Source organism: Caretta caretta, chromosome 5 (assembly GCF_965140235.1).
Source record: "Caretta caretta isolate rCarCar2 chromosome 5, rCarCar1.hap1, whole genome shotgun sequence".
Taxonomy (NCBI): Eukaryota; Metazoa; Chordata; order Testudines; family Cheloniidae; genus Caretta; species Caretta caretta.
Genome location: NC_134210.1, coordinates 104468692 through 104489198, shown reverse-complemented (window position 1 = coordinate 104489198; position 20507 = coordinate 104468692). Strand labels below are relative to the sequence as shown.

Sequence of the window (20507 nt, the reverse complement as noted above, 5' to 3'; positions counted from 1 at the left end):
CAAACACTTCATGAATTTCAAAATTTCAAGAATAATCTGCATTTTGGGGAATGCAAAATCACAGTAAGTGAACTGGTGAAAAATGTTGCCTTGATTTTCACAAAAATATTTTTCACCAGCTTTAATTAAATCCCCAAACCTAATACGGTGCCCTAGCATATAGTGATATAGTATATCGGGGTGGGCAAACGTTTTGGCCTGAGGGCCACATCGGGGTTCCGAAACTGTATGGATGGCTGGGTAGGGAAGGCTGTGCCTCCCCAAACAGCCTGGCCCCCGCCCCCTATCCACCCCATCTGCCCCCTCCCACTTCCTGCCCCCTGACTGCCCCACTCAGAACTCCCAACCCATCCAACCCCTGCTGCTCCTTGTACCCTGACCACCCCCTCCCGGAATCCCCCGCCTCTAGCCGCCCCTCCCTGGGACCCCACCCCCTCCCTGTCCCCTGACCACCCTGACCCCCCGCCCCCGTACCTCCGCCTCATCCAACTGCCCCCAGTTCCCTGTCCCCTGACTGCCCCGACCCCTGTCCACACCCCTTCCCCCTGACAGGCCCCCTGGGACTCCCACACCTATCCAACCCCCACTGTTCCCCGTCCCCAGACCACCCCCAACCCCCAGAACCTCTGCCTAATCCAACCACCCCCTGCTCCCTGTCCCCTGACCCTCTGCCCCTTATCCAACCCCCACGCCCCACGCCCCCTTGCCATGCTGCTCATAGCACCAGGACTGGCAGCCGCACTGCCTGACTGGAGCCAGCCACGCCGCTGCACAGTCTAGAGCATCGGGGCAGGCCAACAGCTCTCGCAGCTGCGCTGCCTGGCAGGAGCTTGCAGCCCCGCCGCCCAGAAGGCTGGCAGCATGGCGAGCTGAGGCTGCGGGGGAGGGGGAAACTATGGCAGAGGGGCCAGGGGCAGCCTCCCCAGCTAGGAGCTCAAGGGCTGGGCAGGACGGTCCCGTGGGCCAGATGTCACCTGCGGGCCATAGTTGGCCCACCTCTGTAGTATTCCCTCACAGTGGTCATCTGGAATGTATTTATGCAGATGAATAGAGAATGTTCATTTCAGAAGAAATCATGGGAGCTTACAATGGGAGGTATCCAATGTGCCAGCCTGTGATGCCAACCTGGGTTGATAGTCTGAAAGTCTGTACATACAGACTTCCCTTTGCATGCCATTTAAAAACTTTACAGTGTTTGATTTCCAGCATAAGAGCAGCTTTTAATCCACTGTACTTTGGAAACTGCTCATAAAATCTTTGATCTCTCACCATTCTAAACCAGAATATTCCTGCGTTAGCTGCTCCAAAATAACAGCTTGTGAGAAGCAGTAGATGAAGCAGAAAGTATAAAGACTCATCATATCACACACATATCATATACTCAGGGGATTACAGAAAAAAAAGCCAACTCATGCATGAGTGCATAGGCAAATACAGATTAGCCAAGTAGCTGAAATGCTAACTTTCATTTGCTGCAATTTCAGAGCTGTTTTGGTTTCCCTTCTTTCCACTGAATGCATCCGATGAAGTGAGCTGTAGCTCACGAAAGCTTATGCTCAAATAAATTTGTTAGTCTCTGAGGTGCCACAAGTACTCCTTTTCTTTTTGCAAATACAGTCTAACACGGCTGCTATTCTGAAACTTCTCTTCATTGTGGCACAGACAGGATCCATTCCACGTAGGTTAAGGTGCAAAAATGCAGACCAGGATACATTTATGATTCTGACAGAAAAATACTAAGGAGAATTGTGGTCTTGCTCATCTCTGGCATCTGACGGTACAGAGCTGTAGTTTCCAAGATGAGGTGCTCTGAGGCATTCTGCCTCTGAAGGTCAGATGGAGGCAGCATGCTTCACGGAGCACTAGGGGGAGCATTGGGGGAGCGTGCTGTATAGTGCTTTTTACACCTGATGGTGAAATATACAATATATGCTTCTCCATAGGAGCAGCTTCCCCGCTATTGAACCTACACACGACAAGTCAAAATTGAATCTCCAGCGTAAGATAATAATGTCAGGCAGAACACCCTCAGTCTGTTCATTTGAATAAGGAGGGAACATCAATGCACATGTATTATGTTTTTCCAGACACAAAGAGCAAACATGTGCTTCCAGCTTGAATTACTTTTATTTTATGATTATGGAAAACAAAAGAATAAAAAGGAACAAAAATAAAGTCTCCATGTGAGAGCACAATGGACCAGATTCTCTGCACTGGTCAGGTAGCACAAAAAGAATGGAGATAGCCCATAACTTCCAGTTTAGTATACCCCTGATGTGAGGGAGGTCCCCAATGAGTATGGGGCCAACTCCCATGTCTCTCTCTCTCTACAGCCCCCAGCTCAGCAGATGTGTCAAAGCACAGATAAGGAGTGGCTGAAGCATGATATATTTTGGCTATCCTCCACTGGTGATGCAAGTTGAAGTAGTCCCCAGGCTTCTCTACTCTCCACGAGGCCTGGCAGGGAGTCATAACTAGAGCCCTGCAAATCTGCAGAGATCTGCTTTGTATCTGTGCACCATTTTTGCGCATCTCAGATTAGATGTGGATACAAATTTTGTATCCACACAGGCAGGGCCGGCTCCAGCTTTTCTGCTGCCCCAAGCAGCAAAGGAAAAAAAAGAAAAAAAGAAGAAGCAGGACCCACCGCCGAATTGCCACCAAAGAGGGAGAGAGGGAGTGACGGGCCTGCCGCCAAATTGCCACCGAAGACATGGACGTGCCGCCCCAATCACGGACAGAGTGCCGCCCCTTTCTATTGGCCTCCCCAGGCACCTGCTTCCTTCGCTGGTGCCTGGGGCCGGCCCTGCACACAGGGCTCTAGCCATAACTGACTCTCTGACATCCCAACTGATTTGCTAAACTCAGCAGAAAATCTGGGCCAGTGTGATCTGGGTCAGTGTGTCTCTCCTCTGCAGCAGGCTACATCTGAACTGAACAGAAAACGGCAGATGCTTCCAGCAAACAACAGGCACCTGGACATTTAAAAGTGCAATACATGGAAACCAAAGTCACAACTCTTCAATTTGTTCTTTCCCCATCAACCAGTGATTATTCATAAAATCAGTACAACTGCTGAATCTGTAAGTCAGCTCCTGCCACACATCAGGGACCTAGTTTTCTATTACTCTGCACCTTGTGTAGTCATTTACACCAGGGCAAAATGAGTGCAAAGTGGGTGTAAATGCTATCATTCTGATTAAGTAGTGTTGTACACCCATTTTGCCCTGCTTTAAATAACTGCACAAGATGCAGGCAATTGGAAACCAGATTCCAAATATCCAAATCCAGACCTAGTGGAGGAAGAGGAAGATGTTGACTTTGCTGTTGTGACAATTTTTATATAGCTGGGCCAAAACATTCTGGGAAACTCCAAACCCGAGGTGTTTTGTGGGGAGTGGAGATATGACAGAAGTTGGTTTCACTGGCTTGGGTGAATCTCTGTTTCTTTAAGCCTACAAGGTACTTCTAAGCAGTGGCTCCTTTTCCAGAAGACAACGCCCCCAAAAGCCACTGCTCTGGGGATTACACCAAGTTCTAACAGGTTTTGGCTCTCAGTGTGGAGACATAGCTTCTTTCCAAAATGGAATTCCGAGAAGTAATATAAAAACTGTACTCAGTCCCCTGTACTCAGTTATTTATAGGTGACTCAGGCATTCCTCTGATGGGATGTAGAAACTCCATCCAGTCATTGGCATGGAGAGGATTAACTTTCTGTTCCTAAGGAGGGTTAAAACTCCACCTTGGCTAGTAAACACATTCAGCACAGAAATCTGTACTTAATTCAATTTTGCTTTGCAATTCCCCATTAAGTAAACTAGAGCTAGAACAAAACATTTAGTAGATACAGCACTGTAGTCTACATTTTTAGTTATCCCCATAAAAAAGTAAAACAGCTTTAATATTACATGCCTTCTACAAATAAGAAATAACTATAAAGAAATCAATGTAACAAACCATACATTGAACTGTTGGTTGTATAACATAATGTTGATCCAGGGGTAGTTTTGGGTCTGTTGCTTGATGTGTACTTCAGGCTCTTATTAGCGTTGTAAAATGAAACTTCTTCAATCTATCTCCTTGCTGTTGGTGCTTTAGGTAATTTCCAGTTTATGGGTTGTAAAGTTTGGCCCATGAAAAATAGATATGTAGAAATTTCTTAGTACAAAAGATTATTGTTCCGGCATCTGATAGCACGTACAGCCTCTACTCAGAGTCCCATGAGACGTGACTGAAGCTTTGTATCCTGACTCTACTCCTGAAATTAAATCAGCTAGCAAGGGGATTCTTGAACACAAAATATTTGGTGCACACAGTGCTCTCAGGTGAAAAAATATGCCCAAACATACAATGTATAGTATACACTCCAATAATCCCTTAATAGCTGTTAACCAAGTTTAATAACAGTATGGTTCTCTGTAACTCTAAGATACAACATGGCAAAAGGCACAGGGAGCCTTTAAGTGGTATAGTACAGACAAAAAGAAAAATTTGCATTGTTTGTTCCAGACCTAAAGTGCTGTGATTTCCCTATGTAGTCTTCAAAAAGGGATCTGAAAAGTGCAAACTGCAAGCATGGCAGATGAAGAGTTTTCATGGACACACGTCTGTGCAGTTTCTTGAATCTGTGACATTCGTCATGATTAAGTCCTGGATTTCAGGGTTCAAATGTCCTTTAAAAAACAGAACAGGAAAATTTAAAAGGAAATTTTAATTTAAAAAACACTTCTGTTTAAAACCACTAAATATTGAGAGTCTAATTCTCATTTACACTCAGGCTCCTTTACACCATATTGGTGGTGCAAAAGGGCCTTAAAGTGGGCATAAATTACAGTTACACCCATTTTAAGATTGCTTTATACTGACAGAGTGGCATAAAGAGGCTATAGTGTTAATGAGAGTCAGCCTTGAATATTACTATTAATAATTGTGGGTCAGATTATGAACATCTTATTCAACTGGTGAGCATTTACTTTCATAAGCTGTCCCACTATCTGGGCCTATATACTTTAAAGTTACTTATTGCCAGAGATGTGTGTGTTTGCACATGCACATCAGGGATGAGGAGAAGTGTGCTGACAAGACTGAGATGATTTGTCTGATATCTATCATGACCATTGTCAGAGTAATTCTACTGACAGAATTCCTCATCCTTCCTACATGGCTTGCATAAAGAAAGCCACTAATGTCTGTGCAGTGCCATTCATACCAATGATGCAGCACAAGTAACAATGATTTAATTGAACTGCAGATACGGAAACCTACTTATTGGGAACAATATGTGAAATGGGTAATCTGCAATCTTTATTTCAGGCTCTATGTGGTTAGAAAATAGTGTAATATATTTTTAATAATTGCTTATGACCAACAGTGGAAGATTTGCAAAATTATCTGTTAGTTCTTTTACATATAGAGATGGGCAAATAATTACAACATTTTCTGTGATTTTTTAAAAAAAAATTAGATGAATCTGCTTTCATTATGTTCACACTCCTTTTGTGTTCTCTGTCTGCGAATTGTGTAGCAAAAGGTTTACCAGCAGGAATGTTTGACAAAGCCCCAATTCAGCAAAACATGTGAGCAGATGCTTAACTTTACTAGTACCATTGACTTCAAAGGATCTACTCTTAGGCTTAAAGTTAAGCACACAAATAAGTGCTTTTCTGAACTGCAGCCCAGAGCAATGAATTTTAATGAATATTTTGCAGAATATTAACAAAATATAGATTTTGAATGCACATGCAATCAAGGAACAGAAATAGACCCTTGTGACCAATCAAAACACTTCAAAATTTGAATCTAGAACACTGGCAATAAATTGCTTGTGAACAAGCTATGGACCAAGAACAATGAATACAGTCATTTGCGGAGAGAAAGAGAGTCAAAGGTCATCTAGATTATTCATAATGAATTATCCATTGAGTTGTGTTTCCAACTCTAATATCTATGAGCTGCATCCTGAATTTCTTATTCAGACAAAACTCCCACTGACCATCATATATATGAGCTGAATAACAACAAATCTACAACCTGCTGAAATTAGGGTAACCAGATGGCAAGTGTGAAAAATTGGGATGGGGTGTGGAGATAATAGGAGCCTATACAAGAAAAAGACCAAAAAATTGGGACTGTCCCTATAAAATCAGGACATCTGGTCACCCTAGTTGAAATGAAGTCCAATGGGATTACTCGTGAATATCATGTGCAAAAATATACACACTAGTGGGGCCTAAATAATTAGGTCAATGTTCTAAATCTGCATTGCTGACATAACTTAAGTTGTACTGTTCAGAATTTCTTATACAAAAAAATCTTGTTCCTCAACCTGAGGGACTGTAGGTCATTTCCAAAGCATTACAGTAAACATCTGTGGCTTTCAGACTTCACATATACACACAGCATAGAATAAAGGTTCTTTCCAGTGTTTCTTAAAAATGCATGATGCTGAGAAATATAATTGGCTGTCATATGATTTCCTGCATACTGCATAGACATTTTCAGTCATTAGAAAGAGGAAGTAAAACAAAACCCCAAAAAGGCAATGAGTATCCCAATGATCTGTTATCTTCCCTTTCAAATTCTTCATTTTAACGTGTTTCATTATAATCTCTAACATAAGACTTGATGTGTAAGCAGGGGCTGGGCATTATGGTGAAAAGAATTCTACTCCTGTTAAGAAATCAAATCCATGAGAAGCCACGCTATGTGCTCAAACAATATGCATTAGGGTTAGGTTTGGACATGCATTGAAGCTCTGCTCCAGAATTTATCTTGCGTGATGGCTTTAGTTTAGTTGGGATCAAATTTTACTCTCATGTGTGCCTGCAGTCACTCCATTGAAGTTTTACATCAGTTTGTGAGAGTAAAGTATTTGGCTTTTGATTATTAAGGTTTATTTTTAAAGTGCTTAATTGGGACAGCATGAAAGTGTCTGTTTTTGGAAGTACCTATTAACGGACTGGAAAGCCAGAGGTATCCTGCAGCACATTCAGTGAGTCATTTCCAAGAAAAACCCAATCTTCATCAATCCAATTCCTAATCTACACTTCTCCCCTGGAAGCTCAAAGTCATCTTGTCACCAGGCCACCTTCTAACTTGGTTTTTATTAGTTAGAAGAGAGGATGTATTTTCAATTTAACCCCATCCTTTGAAAAGACATAACACTACCTGGCCTATAAACTACAATTTGTTGTTTCTCCAGAGACCATTCCCAAACAAACCCTCAACTGTGCCAGGGCTTTGCTCCACGTATTTCATTGATCCCTGGGGCTTTGGTGGTCTGTTTGGCCTGTGTAGTAACTTAAAACAGTTTTGGGACTGCTTAAATTATGTCCGGCTTCAATGACTCCCAAGGGGCCATTCTGGCAACTAGGAATTGCCAGGACACAGCAACACTGTGGCCACAACCCCTCCTACTGCCAACAACCCTGGCACATACCCTGTGCTGGGTTTAGGGAGAAGGTTGGTGGAATAGAATCCACTCCCTATGCCAAGAGAATTTCCCTTTGGCCAAGGAGACTGGCTTTAAGGGCATTTTGTGGTGCAAAACAGGCTTATCAGGGGCCAGAATCTGGCCCATTATTTCAACTGTGTCCTATGGAGTCTAGTCTCTGGCAGTTCTCCGTACTGATTTTGTTCTGGGTCTGTCTTCAGCATATTATTGATAAACAGCTTTATACAGATTTTTATCTACAGTATCTCAGGCTGAAGTATATAAATATTGTTATCCCTTTTTGACCTGAATGGCTAGTCAAAATTCTGGTCTCTGGGGATCTCTAGTTGGAAGTAGAAATATATGATGGAGTCTATTATTTTCTTTCATTCAATCTTGTTTATTTACAAGAAATGCACAAAGTCCTGCTTCTCTGAATGCAGAAAGAACCAAAACAACAGGATAGCTTCTTTGCTTACAGTCTCAAGCTTCTTTAGCCAGCACCAGACCCAAAACCTCTCTCTCTAGCTTTTTCTAGGGTCACACATCATGCTAACAGACTCCTGGTTGGTTTTCTTGCTGTTTGAGTCCCTCTCTCATTTTCTTATCTGTCCTACCCCCTGGTAGGATTTTCCATACTGACAGACAGACGCTCTCATGGACTCTCTCATACACATGACTAGTTGGAATAATACTCAGTGGAACCTTCCGCCCACAGAGTGCTAATTTCTGGGCAGACTCTATTAGGCCTTGTTTGAGGTGAGGCCCCTGATTGGTCCCTTCCATGTATCTTCAATGACGGGTATATTCATGCATCAGTTTCAGAGAGGTTTAATCTCAACCCATAACAAGGTTTAACCCATCTGAAATACGAAATAGAACCAAATGCAGAAAATTCTTAGGTGAGGGTTGTCAGACCTATGCTGTCATCTTGTTTATTGCTTGGTTTATCTTGTTTTTACAAAATGAAAGTTGTGTTGTAATACAGTTTGTGGAAGTTCAGATACATTTGGAAATTACCTGTTCTTTGCTCTGTGCAAATTTCTGTACGACAAGAAAAGTCATACATTCATAAGAGTTAGAGATGGAAAAGACCCATTTGATTATCAAGTCCATCCTCAATGAGGACAGGATATAGTCCCCAGGCAAAGGACATATCAGTTGATATATTGATAAAAACATACTACACTAGATTTGAGCCAAAGACCAAGGAGAAGCAAGTCACATGCAGTACATACTACTACAGAAAACTCTACATTCACCAAAACAAAGTTAGTTTATCATCTGGTACTGTACCAGATTATGGCTAGGAGAAACACAGTGGCCTGACGTGGACCCAGAACCAGACTAGCAGACCAGGCAATACCTTGGAGAGAGGAAGTGACCTGTTCTTCATTATTTACACATTTCTGTGTTATCTGGAAAGTCATAGGATTACATGTAGAATCTGGAGAACATTCCTACTAGGCTTGTAGCAATGTTAAGGAAAGTCAAATTTAGACTCTAAAGTACGTAGTGGTTCTTTCGTGTTCTCATTTGACTTATTCTTTATATATTGACAATGCCCTTGTTAAAAAGAAAAAGTCATAAGCAGGAAGTTTAAAATTCCATGACTTACTGTTGTCTTCTTTCTGTAACTGGAGACATTTTCTTTTTTTGTCTGTTAAAGCAAGTGTGAACAAATCTGATTTATAGAATTTTATTTTAAAAGTTTCTACTTTAAAAACATAACAATATAATTCAACAGATTTTTAAATATCCAAAACATCTGTGTTCTTATATTTGGCATGATACTGTAACAAATTTCTCCACAGTTCTTCTGTCCAACAACTCTATGGCCAAATCCTACAGCCCTTAATTGCAAGATTAGGCCCATAATCTTGTTTCCATTCAAATTCTTTATTAAGATAATCAAAGTGCATGTATAGTTTACTGGAGAAGTGATTTATTACCAATATCAGAGTTGAATGATAGGCCATTATCCATTATTACTTTCCCACTATTGTTTTCTTTCAGATAGTAAAACATTAAGAAAAAAAGCAAAATAAATAAAGTAAGTAAACACAGCTAATAATAACAGGTTTCAGAGGAACAGCCGTGTTAGTCTGTATTCGCAAAAAGAAAAGGAGTACTTGTGGCACCTTAGAGACTAACCAATTTATTTGAGCATGAGCTTTCGTGAGCTACAGCTCACTTCATCAGATGTTTACCGTGGAAACTGCAGCAGACTTTATATACACACAGAGAATATGAAACAATACCTCCTCCCACCCCACTGTCCTGCTGGTAATAGCTTATCTAAAGTGATCAACAGGTGGGCCATTTCCAGCACAAATCCAGGTTTTCTCACCCTCCACCCCCCACACAAATTCACTCTCCTGCTGGTGCTAGCCCATCCAAAGTGACAACTCTTTACATAATCAAGTAGGGCTATTTCCTGCATAGATCAAGGTTTTCTCACATCCCCCCCACCCCCATACACACACAAACTCACTCTCCTGCTGGTAATAGCTCATCTAAACTGACCACTCTCCAAGTTTAAATCCAAGTTAAGCTATTACCAGCAGGACAGTGGGGTGGGAGGAGGTATTGTTTCATATTCTCTGTGTGTATATAAAGTCTGCTGCAGTTTCCACGGTAAACATCTGATGAAGTGAGCTGTAGCTCACGAAAGCTCATGCTCAAATAAATTGGTTAGTCTCTAAGGTGCCACAAGTACTCCTTTTCTTCTTACAGCTAATAATAGTTCAGTAAAGAGTATGGCGCATATACCATGGTGTTAGCTATTTAATCTGAACAAAAATCATACATAAAATTCCTGTGTCTCATGGTGAGGGAAGTAAAGCCTAACCCAATGAAACAATCAGTCATCTTTAGATCAGAGTTCCTCTGGAAAACAAAAGAATCAAATGTCAAGTGACTGTGGGTAGAAATCATCCAGTTGTTCTGAAAGGCCTGAAGAGCAAATTAGGAGATTGGACCCACTAAATAAAGTCAAAATGTACCTTTTTTGGCATGGAGCTTTGTGAGTGATTTTCTCTTTAGAAAGATAATTAATGCAGATATGAGAACAACTGCTATTACACAGGTTGGGATGATAAATAAATTCAGAGATTTTTTTCCAACAACTGATGTTTGTCGAGCTACAAAAAAAAAAAAAAGAAGAAAAAAAAAGAAATATAGTTTATAAAGTTATCGGACCTTACTTTCATTTACACTAAGGCCTCTTTACACCACCAGGCAAAGAGTCCTTAAAGTGGGTGGGTGTAAATTTTTACACTTACAATAAGACTCCTTTAAGCTGCCAGAGTGGTGTACTGCAAATGAGAATTAGGCCCATTGTATTCATGACAGCTCAGTGAATATTATTATAAATCATCTGTGCACTGATTGAAGACTAGTTGGATAGAATTCCAGAAAATGGAAAACCATGCAGATTGCAAATATACACTGAGGAGTACCATTGTACTGGCAGCTAAGCAAGGGCAGCTATTCTAGAATTTAGAAGAGGAAATGCAAATATGTGATGGGGAAGGTTGTGTATATTAACAGCAAAACTAATCTGGGTTCAGAAACAGCTAGTAAAATTCCAGATTTCCAAAAGCAAATACAATGTTTCATTTGTTTTATCTCCAAAAAATCAATACTATACTACTTACTTGGAAGGAATTTTGGAGATTGATTTTAGGATATATAGTATAATATTAAAGCATATAATCAGCTTCTACAAATGCTCTCTCTCTCTCTCTCACTCACACGCACACATTGTGGCAACCCCTATGTAAAAGTTCAAAAGGAGATACGAACCTAAAGTGAAAATGTAAGAAGTTTCTTCATTAAGTTCTTTACTCCAGAATGTGCAGCTGTAGTTTCCACTAGCATTTGGCTTGTATTTCAGCATACTAGTTATATTGTATAGTCCATCTGTGGTCAATGTGTAGGTGGTATTTACAGATACGTTGACTTTAAGATTCTTCTCATTTTGCCAGAACACTTCAGCTAGAGGAAACCCTTCTGACTGGCAAGTTAAAACCAACTCCTCTTCTGCAGGTTCACTCATTATTTGGACATTTATTCTCGTGTAAGATGCTGCATAAGAACAAGTTTAGTGCAATTGCTTTTAAATATGTATTATTTTTTTCCACTATTCCTTCCCCGTTCTCCCTCTTTCTTTCACTGTTCCTTATCTACAACTGTTTCTACAATTTGAAATGATGGCCATGTTGCAGCAGAATATAGTATGCATTGGTCAAGCCTACCATGTCTATTCTTTCTTCAGTCTACTTCCTGCAGAGTCACACTAGATCATGTTTCAGAGTGGCAGCTGTGTTAGTCTGTATCAGCAAAAACAACAAGGAGTACTTGTGGCACCTTAGAGACTAACAAATTTATTTGGGCATAAGCTTTTGTGGGCTAAAACCCACTTCATCAGATGCATGGAGTGGAGAATACAGTAGGCAGAATATATATAAACAGAACATGAAAAGATGGGAGTTGCCTTACCAAGTGGGGGGTCAGTTCTAATGAGACAATTCAATTAAAGTGGAAGTGAGCTATTATCAACAGGAGGAAAAATCACTTTTGTAGTGGTAATCAGGGTGGCCCATTTCAAACAATTGACAAGAACGTGTGAGTAACAGTAGGGGGAAGGTAGCAGGGGGAAATTAGTTTTTAATTTTTGTAGTGACCCATCCACTCCCAGTCTTTATTTAGGTCTAATTTTATGGTGGTTAGTTTGCAAATTAATTCCAGTTCTGCAGTTTCTCATTTGAAGTTTTTTTGTTGAAGAATTGCCACTTTTAAGTCTGTTATTGAGTGTCCAGGGAGACTGAAATGTTCTCCTACTAGTTTTTGAATGTTATAATTCTTGATGTCTGATTTGTGTCCATTTATTCAACGAAAAACTGCATAACTGGAATTAATTTGCAAACTGGACACCATCAAATTAGGCCTGAATAAAGATTGGGAGTGGATGGGTCACTACAAAAACTAAAAACTAATTTTCCCCTGATAATTTCCCCCTATTGTTACTCACACGTTCTTGTCAACTGTTTGAAATGGGCCACCCTGATTACCACTACAAAAGTGATTCTTTCTCCTGTTGATAATAGCTTACTTCCACTTTAATTGAATTGTCTAATTAGAATTGACCTCCCACTTGGTAAGGCAGCTCCCATCTTTTCATGTACTGTGTATATATATTCTGCCTACTGTATTTTCCACTCTATGCATCTGATGAAGTGGGTTTTAGCCCAAAAAAGTTTATGCCTAAATAAATTTGTTTGTCTCTAAGGTGCCACAAGTACTCATTGTTTTTACTAGATAATGTGTTTGTAATTCGTGGATCTAGAGAAAGCTAGTGCCCAGCACAATGGACCTCCATTCACTGATGGGGCCTGCAAGCTTTACTGTAATAAATACAACAGTGGTAATATGATAAAGAACAATTCAGGCCACCCGAGGGAAAAACAGGTGTTTTGAATGTTTGTGTAACGCTAGCTTACAGCTGTGGCATTATCATCGTATTGGAATGAAACAAAGAAAATGACTAGATGCTTGCAAACACAAGCCAAAGGACACAGCTGATCCTTTAAAACTGGCATCTCCATTCTTTGCCTTTCAAAAAACCCTTCCTCTAAACGATTGCACAGAAGAGGTTTCAACATAGAATCTCATTGACATGCTATAAGCAGCAAAAAAGGCCATGAGCCAAATTCTGCCCTCAGTTACATCAGTGTAAATTATGTTTAATATTGTTAGGCTCTTTCAAATAACAGGTCCCTGGCCTGACAGGTACAATTACTTGGGCAATCCCCACTTGGTCTGTTACAAGATGGTACAATTTAGAGCAGCCCTAAAGCTGCTCCAAGTTGTGCTGGGGACGAAACAGGCTCCAGAATCCAGAGGAAAAGAAAGATGATATAAAGCCACTTTTACTCCCCCTCTAAGAGCTATCTCAAACATTGCTTAGGTATACCTGAGGACTGAGCCCAATGTCTTTGTAGTAGAGCCAGAAAGTGTTAGTGCTGATCTTGCAAAGCGGAATTTTAAGTTTGAGTTAATATATTATTCATGTCTTATATAGCCACTAACCTTTTACTTCCAAAGTAATGTACTTGTAATCAGCTCCTCTGTAATCAATGAGACAGAGGTAAGACCCTGCGTCCATCAGCTTTACGCTGGTGATTTGAAGTACTGAATATCCCAAATTCAATTTGTCACGTAACAATGTTGCTCTTCCCCTATAGTCTCTGTGCTGGGATTTAAGATCTTCCTCCCCCTTTTGAAGAGTGTAAACTTCTTTTGGTTTTTGCTCGTTTAACCCTTTTTGCTCCCAACTGACACTTAAGTCTTTAAGATTTAACTGGCCATCCACTGGAAACCTGCATTCCATGGTCACGTTGCTCCCATATTCTGCAATGTACTGTAGTTGAGGAACTTCAACTGTGAAAAAAGCTAAGATAGACAAAACCATATGATACCCAGTGAGCAAATGTTATGACTTTTCCTTTCATTGGGTCAAAATGTGTCAGAAATTCAAACATTCAAAATTATTGGTTAGACTATAACTTTGCAGCCTTTTCTTTGTTATTGTTTTAATTGTTTCCCCATGATAACAGTGAGTAAATAGCAAATCCACTTGATTCCATACTAATGTCAGAGTCCAAAATACAAAAACAGAAGAAGATACAAACTGAGGTTCTCTGCATCTCAGACAACCCATTATTGTCTTTGGATGGATATTTACACAAGGGGCACCTGTCTAAAATTATTACGGTACCTTGTGTACCCTGAAGTTTCTCTAAAAGGAACAATCCTTTGTGGACATGCTAAGCCAATTTGTTTTGTCCTTTACATCAGTGTGAATCCAGTGCGACTCCTTTGAAATCAATAGCTTTACTGTGGATACACACATATGCAAAGGACAGCAAAATTTTGCCCATTGTAAGTACACATTACTGGAGGAATTTATAGACCAGAGGCATCACACAATGCAGCATTCAATCATCACTGCAGTTCTGATTCTGCCACACTTACTCACGTGGAGTAGCACCTTACTCCATGAATAGTTCTAATGAATCTCGTCAGTGGGACTTCTTGCAGAGCAAGGTACAAGCTCATGTGAGAAAGGATGGCAAAACAATTCCTTTAGTTAGCTGCCAAGTTTAAATTTCATGACATTTGAGACATTCAGTCACATGAGCCTGAAATATTTATTGCTGCACACTGTTTACACCTTAAATCTTTATTTGATGCATAATGTTATTTCCACTATAAAATTCCTTATATCTTATTTTTATTTTATTTGTAACGTCACCTGTACAATACAGTGGCAGATTTAATGCAGTAGTGCTAGCAATCATTAATAGTGATAATCAAGAGAAATCCAGATAGCTACTCGTGGATCCTCAACTTTTGTGTCATAAATTAATGAAATATCAGTAGGAAAAACTTCATTTTTTTTAGCAGTGTGATCGTTGCTTCGCTTGTTAGCAATTGTCATCAAGAAAGAATGATATAAAAGAGTTTCAAGCTTTTCCTTTTTATCTATATCATTTATGATCTCATATTTACACAGACAGTATGGTTTCAACTGCACCTTGTGGTGAAAGTGAAATAATAAACCAGAGCGAAAGAATATCTTTGTGCTGTAATTTCCATTTGCATTTGGATGTCTAGAAAAAAGTAAAGTGAAGGTTTTATCCTCAGCAGTATTTAATAGATATTTTGGCTTCTCTAGTCTGCTAAGAGTACTTTGAACTGCTTATGTGGTACAAAATGGCCTTATAATGTCTAGAGATAGCCAGTGAAGAATTCCTTTTGCATAATGGAACTCTCTATATGCAGAAGGCTGACAGAGGCAACTCCACTACCTCTTATCGCAGTCATGCCAGCCCCAGCTGTATGTATGGTGGGTCATTCTGAGGAACAGATGTGGGAGGATGTGGGGGATGAAGGAAGGAGAAGTGGTGGAGCAGAGTTCCACACTGCCTGATCCTCTATTGATCCTGGTGGTTGGTGGCTTTTCAACATGGCTGACAAAGGCATAACAAGATCCAATGACTGGAAGTTGACATAAGTCAAATTCAGCCTTGAAATAAGACACAATTTCCTAGCTGAAAGGGTAAAAGAACTTTGGAACAGCTTTCGGGGGGAGGTGGTGGACTCACCATGGCTGGGAGTCTGTAAAATAAGATCAGATATCTGGTTAAAAGATATGCTTTAATCCAGCTTCTGGAAGAAATTCTATGGCCTTTGTGTGTGGGAGATCAGGGTGGCTCATCATAGTGGTCCCTTCTGGCCTTGGAACCTGTGAATCTATGTATCCCCCATTCACCATTTTCCTTCATCGGCCCATGGGGAGAACAGTGTTACCTCCACATGCTCATAACACTTGCAGCTGTGCATTAAGATATATAATATAAGATTAAGGCTATAATCAAATTTCATGCTTCAGGGGGTTCAGCAGGTCGCCTGCAGGAGCAAGGAATGAATTTTTTTTCCTGATGTACAACTGGGTAGATGTATTCTAGGCTTGTGTTTGTTTTCTCTTTCCACCTTCCTCTGAAGCATCAGAGACTGGCTACAGTGGAGATGGGACAACAGATGAGGAGGACCAGTGTTGTCAGGGATACAGAGAATCCTCTTTCTAGATGCCTGGCTGGTGGGTCTTGCTCAGGGTCCATCTGATCACTAGGTTTGGGGTTGGGAAGGAATTTCCCTCAGGTCAGGTTGGCAGGCACCTGGGTTTTTTTCACCTTCCTCTATAGCATGTGGTGTGGTATCTGGACATCTCTCACCTAATCAGTTTCTTGCCGTTGCCGGGACCTCAGGCACTGGTAGCACCTTGGTCACTCCAGTTTGCTGCCTGTAGCACATAGTTTAGTCTCCTGAGGACTGAAAGTCTTTGGTCTCATGAAAGTCTTTGGACTTAACATAGGGGCATCTGGGTGAAATTTAATGGTCTGTGATATACAGGAGGTCAGCCTAGATGCTCTGATTATCCCTTCTGGGCTTAAACTGTATGAAATGATGAAACTCTCCTGGACTGTCAGTGGCAGCCATTAGAACAGGGATGGGCAAATTTTTTGGCCTGAGGGCCACATCGGGGTTGTGAAACTGTATGGAGGGCTGGGTAGGGAAGGCTGTGCCTCCCCACACAGCCTGGCCCCCGCCCCCTATCCACCCCTGTCTGCCCCCTCCCACTTCCCACCTCCTGACTGCCCCCTCAGAACTCCTGACCCATCCAACCCCTCCTGCTCCTTGTCCCCTGACTACCCCCTCTCAGGACCCCCCGCCCCCTTACCGTGTCACTCAGAGCAGCAGGAGCTTGCAGCCCCGCCACATGGCCAGAGCCAGCCATGCTGCTGTGCTGCCCGGGAGGAGCAGCGGGCCAGAGCGCTGGCGGTGCAGTAAGGTGAGGCTGCAGGGGAAGGGGGACAGCAAGGGAGGGTTTGGGGGCTAGCCTCCCTGGCCGGGAGTTCAGGGGCCGGGCAGGACTGTCGTGCAGGCCAGATGTGGCCCGCGGGCCATAGTTTGCCCACCTCTGCATTACAGCAGTAAAATGCCATCCTCCATACACTCAGGATTGCCGCGACCCCACTTAAAGCCATGACCCACACTTTGGGAACTGCTGCTCTACAGGCAGCTGCAGCAACCAAGAGTACACAGGGTTCTACAGTGCTTCGTCCATACTCACACCCATAGCTATGCCTAGAGAGGAAGGCTGGTCCTGTAGTTCAGATGCCAGCCTAACACTTAAGAGATGTGGGTTCAATTCCCCTCTCTAGCGTTGACTTCCTGTGTGACCTTGAGCAAGGTGCATAGTCTTTCTGTGCCTCAGTGCTCTACCTGTAAAATGGAGGTAATAGTGCCTCCCTACCTCACAGGAGTATTGTGAGGATAAATACATTCAAGATTATAATGCACTCAGATACTACAGTGATGGGGGCCATATAAGTATTTTAGATAGAAGCCCCTAAGACAGGGACTATAAGGACCAGCATAGCTGGCTTTACCATCCAAATAGCCTCTATATTGGAGATATTCCTCAGTGGGTAGAAGGATAGTAGGACAACAGAGATCTGGGCCCAAAGAATTATTTTCCCTAGCCCATTCCTTATATGGACAGCTAGCCTATTCCTTGACTTGTCTCTAGTCCATAACTGTGTCTTCTTATGTATTTGTATAACATCTGGTACATGGGACCTCGATCCTGAGTGGGGTCTTTGATGTTACCACAAATCAAATATTTAATAATTACTAACAGTTTAATAATAGGATTGGACTCATTTGAGGCCTTTGTTTTTATTTTGTTTAATTTCTCTCTTATCCAGTTAAAGTCATTTAGTTTCACTGAATGTGAAAGACTGAGTTATTGTGTAGTTAGAAGCCTGATAATTTTCGGGTGATGAGGATTGGATGATTTAGGTGCTCAGCTGCCATGGTGATGGAGGTATCACATGAAGTAGCTAGATTAGATAAATAGATTAGATAGAGAGGAAAAGACAAAAGGATCCGTGGATATGCGTGAAGAAAAGTTAAGAAAATGGCCGTTTATGGAAAAGTTGATGGGTGCCACTTGGAAGGAAACACCCAAGATTTTTAAAAGTCACTAATGATTGTGGATGTTTCCGTTTTTGGATGCCCAATATGAGATTTCTTAAAGGAGCCTGATTTTTAGAAGTGCTGAGCACCTACCCTTTGAAAATCTGGCCCCTACAACAATGGTGTAGCCAGGATGGGATACTTGGGTGGGCCCTGACTTTGGGTGGGTGGGCAATGACAGAGGGCAGGGGTGGGGGGGAAGGAGGGATTGGGGATGCTTCCCCCCCCACACTCTCTCCAGCCCATCTTGCGGGAGGCAATGGACATGCTGGCCAGGGGCCCCCAGGGCCCAGTCGGGCACCCCAGGGAGTGGGGTTGGGGTACAGGGGCTTACCCCACTCTGCCTGCCCGGCACTCCAACTGGGGAGCGGGGTTGGGGCATGGGGGCTTGCGGGCAGGAATGGGGTGAGCCCTCGACACTACTCCCCAGTTGGAGCACCAGGTGGGCAGGCGGAGGGGGGCAAGCGCTGGGGCTGGAGCAGAACCGGGGCTACAGGGGTGGGCCTGGGTGCTAAGAGGGTGGCCTGTGGCCCACCCATGGCTACTCTCCTGCCCTACAAGCCACCTCCAGTTGGATGCCCAAAAACAGAGCTCTGAAAAATCGCTAGTCACCTTTGCAAATCTTGGTGAAGACTTTGAAATGCATGTATAAAGGCTAAGGTTGTATTCTTATGTCAGTTATATTGATGACAGTTATGCATCCGATGAAGTGAGCTGTAGCGCACGAAAGCTTATGCTCAAATAAATTGGTTAGTCTCTAAGGTGCCACAAGTACTCCTTTTCTTTTAGTTAAAAGAGAAGATCTCTTACCTCTTATCAAGTACAGCTGCACTTCCAGTATCAGGATTGGCAGGATTCTGAACATTTTCTCAGAGGAGTCTAAAACACAACAATATTAGCAACTTAAATTTTCACAACTGCCTTATCATGCTGAGATGTAACAAACTCCTTTACCATAAAGTTACCATTAAAAGTTAAACCACTTTCCAAGGTTCTTAGAAGTCAGAAAATATAAATAGGATCTTACATGCTGACTGAATCAAGTAACTTTCTGGAGTATAATGATGCACAGGCACATGCCGTATATTATGGTACACTGAACTCTGACACTGAAAACAGGGAAACTGCTTTTAGAGCGCCGCACCTGAGCCTTTATGATTTCAAAAGAGTCCAGGGGACTTATCGACACCAGTTACTTTCCAGGATTATTTCTTACAGTAACTACAATAACTCTACTTTGAAACTGTACCCATGAATATTATAAGCAACTGAAGATGAATTTTCATAGTCTGTAAAGCTTTGTACATGGATAAACATACTTCCCAAACTCCCATAGCTGAAGGAGTCTGGCATGTTCTGTGGCTTGATAGTAGACTACTCCTGATTTATCTCCTCTCAACCCCAGTCACTCTTTTAGTGGAGTTTTCACATGAGACCTCTGTGCTCATGGCCTGTACTTGTTTTAGGTCTCAATGTAGGACACACAAGGGAAAGCAAGGCCTCCTTCTATCCTCTCTCCCACTCACCCATGCAAAGGCCAGGGAAAGTCTGGCCTTTAGTCTGGTCAAAAGAGGTTAGATTTTTCGTGACTTTCTGGGACTTTCTGGAGGGGAAAACATAGTCTGTTCTCTCTGCATGCAGTCTTGCTACAGTACATGCCACAAAGTACCATACTGTATTGACAATAAAAAGACAGCCCATAAATAATACATCTGAAAGGAATAAATCCAGTTTTATTGTGGGCAGCCTTTTGCGCCATTGATTATTAACAAAGAGACTATTCTTTGTACTTTTTTCATACAAACAGGTAAACAAAAGAAAAAGCAATGGAATGAAATAGTCTTAAATAACAAGGAATGCCAGAGCTAGTGAGATGGGAAATAAGGAACAGGTTTTATTTTCATAAAATGAAGCAGACACAGACACACAACCAATAAAGCCAACAAAATAGACACAGAAATAAACATAAGGAAATAAAGAATACATGGAGAAATTTTTGAGCTCACCAGAACAATATGGGTATTAGATTTGAGTCAGTTTTTTTGGTGCCTAACTTGAGATGCCTGGGACTTGATTTTCAGCAGCACTGTGATCCTGCAGCTCCCTCAGCCTTCACTGAAAATTGTGAATTCTCAGAGTCTTAGATAACCAATAACTTAGATATCTAAGTATCTATCTGTCCTCTGTCTATTTTGCTGGGTATATAATTGGGGAGTTATTTTTTCCATAACCAAAACCTTCCATTTTTTTTGAACTATTCCTCATTGGTTAGGCTTTTTTTCTTTTTCCAATGAGTAGCTACCAATAACCAAGCTGCTACGAGCAGATGAGAAATTAATTCTTCATTTCCTTTTGTGTGACCATTTCCACTAGGAAGCTCCAGCAGGATTACCAAAGAACATTTGGTAATAAATATCCAACAGTTTGGGATACTTGGTTATGGACTGCATCAAAATTCTCTAATGAC

At 41.7% G+C, this 20507-nt stretch overlaps 1 protein-coding gene and 1 long non-coding RNA gene across 3 annotated transcripts in view; one reads left to right on the top strand and one right to left on the bottom strand.

Moving 5' to 3' along the window:
• Positions 1–20507, top strand: part of LOC142072208 (uncharacterized) — a 630664-nt gene that overhangs the window by 8328 nt on the left and 601829 nt on the right. The gene's annotated exons all lie outside the window — the stretch shown is intronic.
• LOC125636647 (programmed cell death 1 ligand 2-like) overlaps positions 3865–20507 on the bottom strand; it is a 35392-nt gene continuing 18749 nt past the window's right edge. For both annotated transcript variants that reach the window (XM_075128760.1, XM_048850107.2), the window contains 6 exons: positions 18851–18919; positions 13526–13888; positions 11240–11521; positions 10438–10575; positions 9051–9092; positions 3865–4673 (listed from right to left, as the gene is read on the bottom strand). In XM_075128760.1, coding sequence (XP_074984861.1) covers positions 4594–4673; positions 9051–9092; positions 10438–10575; positions 11240–11521; positions 13526–13888; positions 18851–18905 — 960 coding nt within the window. In that variant the 5' untranslated portion in view covers positions 18906–18919 and the 3' untranslated portion in view covers positions 3865–4593. The remainder of the gene's footprint in view (positions 4674–9050; positions 9093–10437; positions 10576–11239; positions 11522–13525; positions 13889–18850; positions 18920–20507) is intronic.